At 45.1% G+C, this 13,962-nt stretch overlaps 1 protein-coding gene across 1 annotated transcript in view; it reads left to right on the top strand.

The window, feature by feature from the left end:
* The first annotated feature begins 863 nt into the window (after window positions 1–863).
* The window catches only part of SCPEP1 (serine carboxypeptidase 1), a 39,299-nt gene continuing 26,200 nt past the window's right edge, over window positions 864–13,962 (top strand). Inside the window, exons 1-5 of the mRNA XM_082440064.1 lie at window positions 864–995; window positions 4,110–4,258; window positions 8,791–8,880; window positions 10,949–11,104; window positions 11,449–11,523. Of these exons, the coding sequence (XP_082296190.1) occupies window positions 932–995; window positions 4,110–4,258; window positions 8,791–8,880; window positions 10,949–11,104; window positions 11,449–11,523 (534 nt within the window). The 5' untranslated portion in view covers window positions 864–931. The remainder of the gene's footprint in view (window positions 996–4,109; window positions 4,259–8,790; window positions 8,881–10,948; window positions 11,105–11,448; window positions 11,524–13,962) is intronic.

Below are 13,962 nucleotides of genomic sequence, written 5' to 3' on the forward strand. Positions count from 1 at the left end.
GCTAGCTTTATTTTCTTGTTAAGCAAGCCTATCTGGCTTTGATGCTAAGCCACTTGTTCTGCTTTATGAGTCAAGCAAGCCCACATTTTTTCAGGATTTTCCCATTACTTTCTTGAGTGATCATTAATCTTACTGCGGTCTCCCAAAGTTCCCTATCAACAATCCCCTAATGGGGTTTCTAAGCTAACTATTTGATTAGCCTACTCAATCCCTATCATTAACAACACAGAATTATGCCAATGACAAATTATCGAGAAAAAAAACAGAATAAAAAATTTTATTATCGTATTTAAAAAGACGACGTAAAAGACTAGAAGAAAAAAAATCCCAAATGCCAACAATGTTTATGCAGTATCTAATTTTTTCCCCCAAATTTCCAAAATGTCCATTATATTCGTAATTTTATAAGAAAAATAATTTTAAGAACAAATCTATGAAAATGGAATCCCCCAGTTTCCAGGTTAAGCTGGCCAGGTTTAATCTGATTTGGGGCAGATGCAGCAGTTTGAAATGCCAGGTCTTTTGTTGAGGAAGGAAGAGATGGGCGGGGCAGGAAGGACGGTCCTCGTAGTTATTTCTCTGTAGCGTCTCAGTTCTGTCGCACAACTCAAGTCAAATCAATGCATTAAACGCCTCTTCCTTTCTGCTTGTCCCCAAAACGGCAAAGAACCACCTAGTGGGGCAAAAGCAACACCCCGAACGCCGTTGCAGGAAACCTAGTGGGCGGGTTGGGCAGAGAGCGCGCGAGACGTCGCTAGCCGCTCCACCCTCCCAAGCCCCGCCCACCCCGCCCCACCGCCCAGGCCCCGCCCCTGACCGCCCAGGTCAGGCCCCGCCCCCGTCCCGGCTGGGCCTCGCCTAGCCCCCCCCACCGTCACGTGGTGAGGCGCGGGGTGCAGCCCGTAGATGATGCTGCCGCGCGGTATTCATCATGGAGCTGGCGTCGCGGAGTTGTTCTCTGCCGCTGCTGCTGCTGCTCCTGGGCCTGAGCACGGGTAGGTTCGGGCAAAAGGTGCTTCAGCGGCCGGTGCCTCCTTCTCTTCTTTAGGGATGAGAATCTGTTAGTGGGTTTGTGCTTTTTAAAGCATATTCCTTTTCCCCTGTTTCTACCTTGCGTAATTATTTCGCTTTTGAGCCTTACTCTATTTTTTTTTTTTTTCCTGATTCAAAGTTCTTTTTCTACTTTATTCTGGCTCTGGGTGGTCTGCTGCCCTGTTTCTTCCCTGCGCGTAGGTAGAAGCAGTTTTGCAAAATGTAAGATTTGGAGAAGCTGCTGATCAATGAGGTTTCCACGATCTTAAGGCCACCTCCCTTTTCCTGCCGTGATTGGCTGCTAAATGAGATTATAAAGTTTTTTTATTTTGAGCTGAAACACACGGTACCAAAAGACTCTGAAAAATCCTACCACGAATGGGACGTTTAATTGAGAGTAAGCCTTTCTCCCTCTACCTGATCAGAACAGGCAAGATAATATGTCCCCTCACCGCAGTCCTTTTTGGCAAAAACAAATTCGTGTTTAATGGGATGACTTGCAAATTGATTTTCAGTCTTTTCTTTAAGCAAAATGAGCCCTGGTGTGAATCAAGAACTGAGAATTCGAACTGGCCACAAACTTGCCTTGTGATCTTAGGCAAGTTGCTTAACTTGTTTTCCCTTTTGTAAAATGGGGATATGACCCTTCGGCTTGTGTCTGGGAAATGTCGAATAGGTTGCCCCCCAGATTTTTTTTTTAATATAAATTTATTTTATTTTATTATTATTTATTTTTGGCTGTGTTGGGTCTTTGTTGCTGCGCGCGGGCTTTCTCTAGTTGCGGCGAGCGGGGGCTACTCTTCGTTGCGGTGCGCGGGCTTCTCATTGCAGTGGCTTCTCCTGTTGTGGAGCACGGGCTCCAGGCGCGCGGGCTTCAGTAGTTGTGGAACGCGGGCTCTAGAGGGCAAGCTCAGCAGTTGTGGCTCACGGGCCCAGTTACTCCGCGGCATGTGGGATCTTCCCGGACCAGGGCTCGAACCCGTGTCCCCTGCGTTGGCAGGCGGATTCTTAACCACTGCGCCACGAGGGAAGCCCTGCCCCCCCCCCCCCCCCAGATTTTAACAGTGGTCACGGGCAGGAAAGGGAGGAGGAGGAGTGCCAGGGGTTAGGTCAAAACGGACCAAGCCTTATCTATCATTTTTAAGGAGACTGTAATCTTGTGTTACTTGAATGTAGAATCTTATAGCCACGTCTATAATAAACATTATAGCCTTTCTGCTTTGCTCATCAGACCACTTTCTGCTTGTCTTAATCTTCATCCTTAACAAGTTTCAAAACAGCATTGTCTCCTCATATACTCCTCTTATTTTGGGGACCAGTTTTTGTTTTTTCACTTGCCACAGGGGCAATGAAGTTCAAAAAAGGAGGACGTAGAGGCGGACAACTCCAGTCACCAAGGATCACTCTCTCATCACCTTTCAACATTAGCCTTCTTTACCCACAGAGTAGTATTGGAGAAAAAAAGATACTGTAACTTGAAAGTTGTTACTTTAGCAAAGGTGACATAGAAAATGTGTTCAACCTACTCTTATACACATTTTGCAGATGCTAGAAAAGTTAACTTTGGTTAACTCTAAATTGGAAGAAAATTGGAGTTGCGGGATTAACGAATATATATATGGCTTTTATAAATTTTCTGCCAAACTGCCTTCCCAGTGTGCACTTTTGCCAACAGTGCTGAGGGCTGGTCTCCTGTCTCATTGTGGAGGTTGAGCCCCTGCCATCTGTCAAATAAGCAAAGGTTGTTTTAGTGACCTCATTATTGCTTTAATTTTCATATCTTTGAATATTAGTGATGTTAAACATTCTTTCACGTATTTATGACATTCGTATTTCCCTTTTCATAAATTATTTTCTCGTGACGTTTATCCATTTAATTATTAGGATCTTACTTTTTTTGTTGTTGTTATAATTACTGTTATTTATTGAACGCCTAGTAAGTGCTAGGTATTGTACAACTATCTTGATTGTTGCAAGGCTCTTGCATTTTTTAGTTGGTCTAACGATTAAGGAAATACCCTTTTTCATATTTGTTGCCGATCTTTCTTTGTTTTTTTTTTTTTTTTAAACTTTTATTTTTTTTTAAATTTTTATTTATTTTTAATTTATGGCTATGTTGGGTCTTCGTTTCTGTGCGAGGGCTTTCACTAGTTGTGGGAAGTGGGGGCCACTCTTCATCGCTGTGCGCGGGCCTCTCACTATCGCGGCCTCTCTTGTTGCGGAGCACAGGCTCCAGACGCGCAGGCTCAGCAATTGTGGCTCACGGGCCCAGCCGCTCCGCGGCATGTGGGATCCTCCCAGACCAGGGCTCGAACCCGTGTTCCCTGCATTAGCAGGCAGATTCTCAACCACTGCGCCACCAGGGAAGCCCTCTTTGTTGTTTTGCCTTTTATTTTTGTTGTACAGAAATGTAACAAGTTTCTGTCCTCAACTCTTGATATTTTGTTTTATAGTCTCTAGGGTATGCTTTAATCATTTCCCCATCCAGCAGTCAAAAAGACATTCAACTCTATTTTCATATTGTTTTTCACATCTAAATTTTAAAATTGAAATATCTGATCCACTTGGAATTTATTTTGGTTTATAGTGTTAAGAAAGAACCTACATCTCTATTTTTTTTCTTCAAAAATCTAACAGTTGCCCCAGAGTAATATAGTGAGTAATCTTGCCCCACTAACTTGTGATGCTTCTTTAATCGTATATTAAATGAGGAACAAAAATCAGCATGCTGCATTTTGAGATTTTTTCTTTTTTCCCCCAAGTGTAAATCTCTCTCTCTTTTAAACAGAATTATAAACACGTTTTATGCTTGCTGTTAAAAATCCAAACATTACAGAGGGTGTAGGTGAAAACGTGAAAGCCTCCAGCCCCCTGTGCCACTATTAAGTTTGGTATGTTTTTTCATAACTGAGTTTTTGGGGGTTTTTTTTCCTTATCTCCATAATATATTGGAGTAAATAAATTGTCTGAAATATAAACCAAATAATCACTAGCGTAGCCCAGCCATGTCTCCTGGGCTGGGAATTTAACTGGACACAGACATTCTTCCGGAAAATCGAATTGTGCTTCTGTTTCAGGAGCTGCCATCAGCTGGCCCACAAAAGAGGGCAAGGAAGTATGGGATTATGTGACTGTCCGGAAGGACGCCCACATGTTCTGGTGGCTCTATTATGCCACCAGCCCCAGCAAGAACTTCTCAGAACTGCCCCTGGTCATGTGGCTTCAGGTAAAATTGGTTTCACTGCCTGGCCTGAGGTTGAGGCCAGGTTTCCTCCACTTACCACCTTGCTTGCCCTTAAAGGCTCACAGCTCAGCAGTGAAGAACTGATGTGGTCCAGCAGCCGGCTGGGGCTCTCCTAGGCTTGGGGATTCAGCGTCCTTCTGAGGCAGGCAAAGGCGATGGTACAGACAAGGAAGCCAAATCAGAGAGTGAGAGGTTCTAGCCTTTTACGGGGGTCTTTTTCTGTTGAGCCTAGCACAGGCAACGGTAGGAACCCTTACTGGAAGCTCCTGAAGACACATTTGACAATATGCTGACAGAAGGTGTTTCTGGAAGGTTCCAAAGCAAAGACTGAGGTACCCTGACCAGCCCTTCCTCTCCCTCCCCTCCCAGTCCTTTCCTAGACCTGAATTCCTTGCCCCTAGAAAAACTGATATTTTGAAAGAACTCAGCCTTTTGTATCTTAGCATTAAGTGTTGGGCCCTATCCTTCTCCCTAAAGAGTGTTTGCATTTTAATCTTGAGCTCTAGTGGTAGGATTGAAGACAGGAAACTGGTTGAAAATTATTTGAGGGCAGGCAAAGGATCCTTCCTTTCATTCCTGAAATGTCTGTCCAAAGGTGGCCCACACCCACCTGGAAGACCAAGATCTAGGGAGGGGTTGAGGAACGCAGGTCTTGCTTCACCTTCTGGAAACTGTAGGCATGGCCCAGCTGGGGCGCCAGGTTGCTCACCAGTAAATAAGGCACCCTGATACTCACCCCCATGGGATGTAAATGTCACTTCCTCCAAAAATGTCATTATTCATAAGCAGCCTCCCAGTGCCCCCAGCTTTGCCTTCCAGACCAGTGGCTACAGGCTTCCTGATGAGATAGTGAAGAAGAGCAGTTTGCAGGGAGGGGCCTTTCTCTCTTGGGATTATCGCAAGTATTTTCTTTGAAGGCTGGGGTGAGGCTCAGCCCGAGAGTGCAGATAGGAAAATGTCTCAGAAGAAGAACCTGTCTGTGTGGCCCAGGGAGCTTTTGTGCATCCCGGGCGGCTGGAGATGAAGCTGTGGCAGGGCTGTCAGGGAGAGCCGTGCAGTGGACAAGCCCAGTTCTGCCTTCCTGCCACTTACAGCTGTGGCAAAACACTTCCCTTCTCTGGGCTTTGGTTTTCTAATCTGCGGGATTTCAGCGCTTTTCAAACTTTTTATTAATCAGCAGAACTTTTTCCACTCCCAAGTGAAAGCTTGCAGACCAGCCAAAGCAGAAGAAAGAAGTGCTGGGGCCGAGGTTGGGGCGGAGTGCCAAGTCCCACCCATTCAGCCTCCCCTTTGTCACATGCTACCCCTCAGGTACTTTTTGGGCTTCCAGGAACACAATTTGAAAACCACTGAATTTCAGAAACTACAAACCTTCCTTCTGGTTGATTGCAGAATAGGGCAGTTGTTTTATTTGAATGAGTTACCAACATTTACAAATCAAGACGTTTCCTTCCTTTTTCCAAAAACCAGGAGATGTGATTACTTGGGGCCTGAACTTGCTATCCCGGAGCTGAGCGGTGGGGGCCCTCTTGCACACAGGCAGGAGCTTCTGGAGGAGGGGACCCACCTGCCCTCTTTGCTCCGTGTGGTGCACTTCTGGCCCCTCAAGACCGTGCAGTTTGTGACCTTTGGTTTCTGTGATCTGAGATGCTATTTGATGGTTATCAGCTGGCCAGCTGGCCTGCTCTTCATCTCCTCAGAGGCCCAGGGGAAGAGGAAAAGCGTATGATTAAGGAAGAAATAATTAATTCAGGTTAAAAGGAGATCTGTCTTAGCAGCCTACTGAGAATCCGTGCACTGACTTCTCTGGACAGGTCTTTGGGAATCAAGGTCACGTCATCTGAGTGAGGTAGCTCTGAGTGATGTAGTGTGCTACTTTAGGTACACTTTCAAGCCATTTCAGCGTTTTAGTTTGTCCTTTGACACACTTGCCATATTTCAGAGTCACTGCATAGTCCCGGGCCATGACAGTACCCCATCCCAGAGTTCTAGATGAAGAGATTTTCCAGTGGTATGTTATCAAGTAGAACAGAACAGGAGAATGGGATTTCTCCCACGAAGACCATACCTCTAGGATTCCAGCTTCTCTCCTTTCACTTTGGTCCTATCCCAGCCCAGTAAGTCCACTAGGAAAAAGGGGCCCAGCTTTCACTCAAGGACCCTTGCTTTTATTTTATTTTATTTTGTTTTCGTTTTTGTTTTTTTGCTTTGCTTTTTTTTTAAATTGAAGAATAGTTGGTGTACAGTATTATATGTTACAGGTATACAGTATAGTGATTCACAATTTTTAAGGGTTCTACTCCATTTATAGTTCTATAAATATTGGCTATATTCCCTGTGTTGTACAATATATCCTTGTAGTTTAGTTTATACATAGTGGTTTGTACCTCTTAATCCCCTTCCTTTACATTCCCCCCTCCCCTCTCCCCGCTGGTAACCACTAGTTTGTTCTCTATATCTGTGAGTCTGCTGCTTTTTTATTACAGCCACTAGTTTGTTGTATTTTTTAGATTTTCCATATAAGTGACATCATACAGTATTTGTCTTTCTCTGTCTGACTTATTTCACTTAGCATAATATCCTCCAAGTCCAATCATGTTGCTGCAGTTGGCAAAATTTCATTCTTTTTTATGGCTGAGTAGTAGTCCATTGTACATATATACACCACATCTTCTTTATCCATTCATCTGTTGATGGGCACTTAGGTTGCTTCCCATATCTTGGCTATTGTAAATAACGCTTCTATGAACATTAGGGTGCATGTATTTTTTCAAATTAGTGTTTTTGTTTTTTTCAAATATATACTCAGGAGTGGAATCACTGGATCATGTGGTAGTTCTATTTTTAGTTTTTTGAGAAACCTCCATACTGTTTTCCACAGTGGCTGCACCAATTTACATTCCCACCAACAGTGTTACAAGGATTCCCTTTTCTCCACATCCTCACCAACATTTGTTATTTGTGTTCTTTTTGATGATAGCCATTCTGACAGGTGTGAGGTGATATCTCATTATGGTTTTGATTTGCATTTCCCTGATGATTAGCAGTGTTGAGCATCTTTTCATGTTCATGCTGGCCATCTGCATTTCCTCTTTGGAAAAATGTCTATTGAGTTCTTCTGCCCATTTTTTAATCAGGTTGTTTGTTTTTTTGATGTTGAGTTATATGAGCTGTTCATATATGTTGGATATTAACCCCTTATTGGTCGTATCATTTGCAAATATTTTCTTCCATTCCATAGGTCTTTTCATTCTGTCAACGGTGAGGACATTGCTCTTAATTTATTGCATGTTACATGCATTTTTCAACGTTGCCACGTAGTTTATCATAGTTTGTGATCCTAAATGGCAGTGTCACATTCCGTCCTATAGACGTGCCATGATTTACTAACCCATTTCCCTACTGCGGGACATTGGAGTTTCATCCTTTTGCTGTTATAAATACCACTGCAGTAAACAGCTCCCTCTGACTTGTGAGCTTTTTACCACTGTATTAGGAAATCTTAAGATACAGAGTGCATATAATTAGAGGGATTTATAGCCTCCCAGTTTTATAATAGTTAGCTTGGTGTCAGTTCAAAACATTCGTTTCATAAAGTCTCTCTGTTGGGGTCCTTTAGTTACCCCTGAGCCCTGACTATGTCGTCTTTTTTTTCCTTTAGATTTCCCTGTACAGATTGCCCTGGCTTCTGTTTTGCCTGAGCTGTTTCCTTCCATCTTTGCGTATCTCCCTTTCCTATCCATCTTGCACAGGGAGACAACATCCTTTTATTCAAGGCCCTCGGCCTATCCTGTTGGCTCAGATGGCCCCTGAGGTTTTGTCCAGAAAAGCACTGACCATCCTTTCCCCTGACCATCTCCTGAAGGACCTCCTCCCCTCTCTTAGCCCTTAGAACCCATAGAACCTCTGCCTCTCATAGTCTGGGGCCCCAGCACTGAGCTTCTGTTCAGAATCCTGCCTCGCCCCTGGCCTTGGATGCCCACGGTATTGAGTGCTTCCTGCCCTGGGACTTCGCATTTACTATGTTATATCCTGGGGATCATCTTGATCAAACTGCCCCTCAGTCTGGGTCCCTTGTAAATCCTCAGGGACACTGAGGAGAGGGTGGTGGAGAGTCACAAGGCCCCGGGTCCAGTCCTGGTGGAGCCCCTAATTGCCACGTTCCCTCTCTGGGCCATACTGCTCATCTTCGAAGGGAGAGGGTTTGGACGAGATGTTTTGAAGTCAGCAAACCCCACGTGAGGCCAAGGCTCAAGCTCAGAGAATCAGAGGTAGGAACGTTCCCTCTGGGGGCTCTTAGCCTGGTTGCTTCTTCTTTTTAGAAAGACTTGAGCAGTTACCAGGGGGCTCAGTTAGTGCAGACACTGGATCAATTGTGTCCTGGGTGTAAGGTTGACCCAGCCATCACTGACTCATAAATTGTTTATAGTGAATGGGGTCATGGTTGTAATGACGAAGGTTTGACTAACATTTTCTCTGACTTTATTTTTGTTTGTTGTTTTTTGCTTTCACAGGGTGGTCCAGGTGGTTCCAGCACTGGATTTGGGAACTTTGAGGAAATCGGGCCCCTTGACAGAGAACTCAAACCACGAAGAACTACTTGGGTACAGTGAGGAAGGCCTCGAACTCACACTGCCGTGTGGCCTCCCCCAGGCTGAGTCCCACCCAGCCCTACCCCATTCTGGGTGGCGTCACAAGTTGAGCGATCCCACTCCGCCCCCCTCCCTCTTCCTCTGTGTCCAGGGGGACCTTGCGTACTTGTCCACAGGCTTCCTCTCCAGCCAGCCTCTTCCATTTCTTGGGGCAGCTTATCCCACACTGGTCACCTTCCCAACTCGGTGACCTTTCTCTCCACTTGCCTGCAGCAACCTCTGTCTACTCTAGCAGACCCCCTGGACCTTGTCATTACCCACATATTGGCCATCCCTGCAATCTGGGACGCCGGGGTCCCACCTTCTGGCCACAACCTGCAGTCCTTTCCCCTCCTGCTCTCCTGCTTCGATTCTTGTCTTCCTCAGGACTTCAAACCCCTTGTCCTCTGCCCTTTTGATGTCTCTCTAGTTCTCTGTCTCCCCCCCGCCCCCTCATTCTTAGCTTCACTTCCTTACCTAACCCCCACCCCTGGTTCCCTCATCCTTCTCCCTCCACATCCTTGCCGCGCCCAGCCTGGGGTCAGTCCCCCTGTCCACGTGCTCGGCCCCTTCCTCCAGGCCGCCAAACACTGGTGGGCAGCACCACCCCAGTGGGCAGGGTGGGGCTGTTGCTCCCAGCTGGTGGCCCCCCTCTGCTCTGTGCTTCTCCTCTGCTCCTCTCCCGTCTGTTGATGGACACTTAGGTTGTTTTCACCTTTTGGCTGTTGTGAATAATGCAGGGAACATTAGCGTGCAAGTATTTGTTTGGGCCCCTATTTTCAATTTGGCGGGGGGTGGGGAATTGCTGGGTCCTATGGTAGCTCTATGTTTAATACCCAAGTGTTGTTAATGTTCTTCATCCACCCCTTTTCCATCGCCTCTCATGGGTGCTTTCAAAATGCACCCCCCCCCCACCCCCAATCCACTTCCCACATGGTGCTTAAGTGAAACCCTCCAATGGCAGTCACTCCTTAGTTTACCGTCTTTCGGTTCCCCAAAGATTGGATCCAGATTCCCGGGCATCAACTGGCTCCTGCTACCTCTAGCCACACCTCCCAGCTTCTCTCCATGTGCACTCTTCCTTGAGGCCTCTGCGTGGGCCATTCCTGGGCTTGGACTTAATTCCTTTGGTCACCCGGTCACACCTAGCTCACCATACTCACCTCTAAGGCTCAGTGCGGGAGCACCTCCACCTGAAGATCCCCTCTGAGCCCTTTGATTTTCTTGTCTGTCTCCATACTGGTCTTCTTTAAGCACATTTTACTTACTCTTGCCTCAGGGTCTTTGCACATGCTGTTCCCTCAGCCTGGAACATCCACATACTCACTTCCAGTAGCAGAGTACCCGACTGGCTTGTCCCCAAGTCTCCCACGACTAATAGGGTAATGTGACTGGGGCAGAGAGCCTGAACAAGAAGTGAGGAGGTGCTGGCCTTGGTCCTGATGCTGCCATCACCTATCCAACTTTGTGACCTTGGACAAGTCCTGGGCCTTTTCTGGGCTTTAATGTCCTGATCAGTAAAGGACATGGCTGTAGTGTGTCATCACTAGGGATCCTTCGGGATGTAAAATTCTATAACACTAAGCCTCTTTGGGAAAGGTGTTAGAATAAATTCTGTTCTTGTAGTGTTCAGCAAAGCCAGGCCACTGTGGAAACTGGATTCATCTTAAAGAAAACAGAGGTGTGGTATTCCGACCTCTCACTGCTTCGAGCCGTTGCTCAGACTGACACCGCATGGTTCTACCTGCACGAATGAATTACATTCAGGACATTTGTAGTGTGTGAAAGTAACAGCCTAGATGCTTCGATCCCTGTGTATATGTTAATCTTTCCTTCTTGTTTCTCCTTTTCTTTGCCTTTCTTTGCTATACTAGTCTATGTTCCTGTTCCAAATTTTTTTTTAATCCATTTTAGTAACAGATCATAACCACACTGATATCCTCACATGTGTGGTTTTTGTTGAGCTCATATCAGATGATCAAAACATAGTTGATGACTGGCTGGCTGATTGCAACATTTGACTTTCCTCTGTGGCTTGTAGCTCCAGTCGGCCAGTCTCCTGTTTGTGGATAACCCAGTGGGCACCGGGTTCAGTTATGTGAACAAGAGTGACGCGTACACCAAAGACCTGGCCATGGTGGCATTAGACATGATGGTTCTCCTGAAGACTTTCTTTGAATGCCACAAAGAATTCCAGGTAAGCAAGCTCAGAGGGGGGTTAGCAGTTGCAGCACTGCATCCATCAGATGCAAACTTCCCTGAGAGTTACATGTCCAGCTGATTCCAGAGAAAACCTTTTTGCACCCAGGATCAGATTGTGGGCTTCTGTTTCAGTCATCACTAAAGGTGGTTTTAGCTTGGAAAAACATGACCCTGCAGCCAGTATTCTAATTAAACATAGTAATCACATATGGGAGGAAAGATCAGCAAAAGCAGATTTGTTTTGTCTGGCCATTACATGCAATAGAAATTTGAAATTGATTCGTGTGAATTAAAAGGCATTCAGGATATTAATTCTTTGTAAATTCCTTTTCTTCCTAGACGATTCCATTCTACATTTTCTCAGAGTCCTATGGAGGAAAAATGGCTGCTGGCATTGCTCTAGAACTTTATAAGGTAACAAGGAAGATGACTTTGTTTTGGTGTTGGACAGAAACTGATTATCTTACTTGTTGTAGTCACCTGATAATTGAATATTCTTTGAATAGGACCTTGTACATACAGAGTAAGTCTGTAATAGTAACCATGAAAAGTTTCAAAAAGAACAATGAAGTTTGCCCCACCAGATATCGAACAGGCTATACAGCTAAGCGAGTAAAGCAATTTGGGGCTGCCATAGCAACAGAGAAATGCAGATACATGCAGCAGGCTAAAGAATCTAGAAACATATTTTATATATACTTATGTATATGTATATATGTATCTGTGTATGTTTATAACACATACATAGGTATCATACTTACATATGAACGTATATAAATGATAAGATGGTATTTCAAATCATTGAGGAAAACAGAATGTTCAATAAATGATATGGAGACAAGTGACTATCACTTTGGAAAATAGTAAAGTTAGATTCTTGCCTTACATGAAACATCAGTTCTTTTTTTTTTTTAATTTATTTATTTTATTTTTGGCTGCGTTGGATCTTTGTTGCTGTGCACGGGCTTTCTCTAGTTGTGGCGAGCGGGGGCTACTCTTTGTTGCGTTGCGCCGGCTTCTCATTGCGGTGGCTTCTCTTATTGCAGAGCACAGGCTCTAGGCGTGCGGGCTTCAGTAGTTGTGGCTCACGGGCTCTAGAGCGCAGGCTCAGTAGTTGTGGTGCATGGACTTAGTTGCTCCGCGGCATGTGGTATCTTCCCAGACCAGGGCTCGAACCCGTGTCCCCTGCATTGGCAGGTGGATTCTTAACCAATGCACCACCAGGGAAGCCCCGAAACACCAGTTCTTGATAGATTAAAAATCTAAACATAAAAATCAAAACTGTATGGGCTTCCCTGGTGGCGCAGTGGTTGAGAGTCCGCCTGCCGGTGCGGGGGACGCGGGTTCGAGCCCCGGTCTGGGAGGATCCCACATGCCGCGGAGCAGCTGGGCCCGTGGGCCACAATTGCTGAGCCTGCGCGTCTGGAGCCTGTGCTCCGCAATAGGAGGGGCCACGATAGTGGGAGGCCCGTGCACCGCGATGAGGAGTGGCCCCCGCTCGCCGCAACTGGAGAGGGCCCTCGCACAGAAACAAAGACCCAACAAACACAGCCAAAAATAAATAAATAAATTAAAAAAAAAAAAAAAAAAAAACTGTAGGGGCTTCCCTGGTGGCGCAGTGGTTGAGAATCTGCCTGCCAATGCAGGGGACACGGGTTCGAGCCCTGGTCTGGGAAGATCCCAAATGCTGCGGAGCAACTAGGCCCGTGAGCCACAACTACTGAGCCTGCGCGTCTGGAGCCTGCGCTCTGCAACGGGAGAGGCCGTGACAGTGAGAGGCCCGCGCACCGCGATGAAGAGTGGCCCCCGCTCGCTGCAACTGGAGAAAGCCCTCGCACAGAAACGAAGACCCAACACAGCCAAAAATAAATTAATTAATTAATTAAAAAAAAAATCAAAACTGTAAGAGAACCTGAAAATATAGGAGAAAAGTTTTATAATCTTGGGTACGAAAAGCTTGCTTTTCCTTCATAAGATAAAACACCCAAAAGCAAAAAGAGTAAGTTTGACGTATTTAGACCACATAGAAATTTAAAACTTCTTAGAGTTTCATAAACAATTTTAAAAGATATACACACACAAATAAATATATAGTAGAAGTAGTATTCACATCAATAAGTCCATTAAAAAAAGATAATATTCTAATAGGATATTGGCCAGAAAATACGGGCAAACAATTTATAGAAGAAATGCAAACTGCCTATGGACATGTGAACAATGTTCAACTTTTATTAGTAAGTCAAATCTGTGAGATTTGCAAATATTTTAAAAATTTGGTGGGAAGTCCCTGGGGGGGGGTCCAGTGATTAGGACTCCACGCTTCCACTGCAGGGGGCACGGGTTCGATTCCTGGTCAGGGAACTAAGATCCCGCATGCCACGTGGCATGGCCAAAAAAATAAATAAAATAAAATAAAGTAAAAATTTGGTAACCCCCAGTTTTGGTAAGAAGTCAGGGAAATAAGGGCTCTCATGCACGTTTGATGGGAATGAAAATTGGTAAATCATTTTAAAGGGGCACTTTGGCAGTATCTATAAACTTTTAAAATGTATGTGCCCTTTGACCCAATAATTTCACTTCCAGGAATCTGTCCTGTGGGAATACTTATATATGTGTGTGTGTCAGAGGACGTTAAGTTCATCGTTGCTTATAATGTCCATAAATGGAAAACAAGATCAGTGGCTGTCTGTAGAGGATTACTTAAATGAAATACGTGAATCCTTCCGTGATGGACACTTTGAAGCCATCAGAAAGAATGAGTAGATCTTTGCCTATGTATACATGTATGTATATATATATATGCTTGTGAAAACAAAGAAAGGAGTTAGAAGGATATATACTATGTTAACTGGT

The sequence above is a fragment of the Balaenoptera physalus genome (genome assembly GCF_965194825.1).
Source record: "Balaenoptera physalus genome assembly, chromosome: 20".
In the NCBI taxonomy this organism is placed as follows: domain Eukaryota; kingdom Metazoa; phylum Chordata; class Mammalia; order Artiodactyla; family Balaenopteridae; genus Balaenoptera; species Balaenoptera physalus.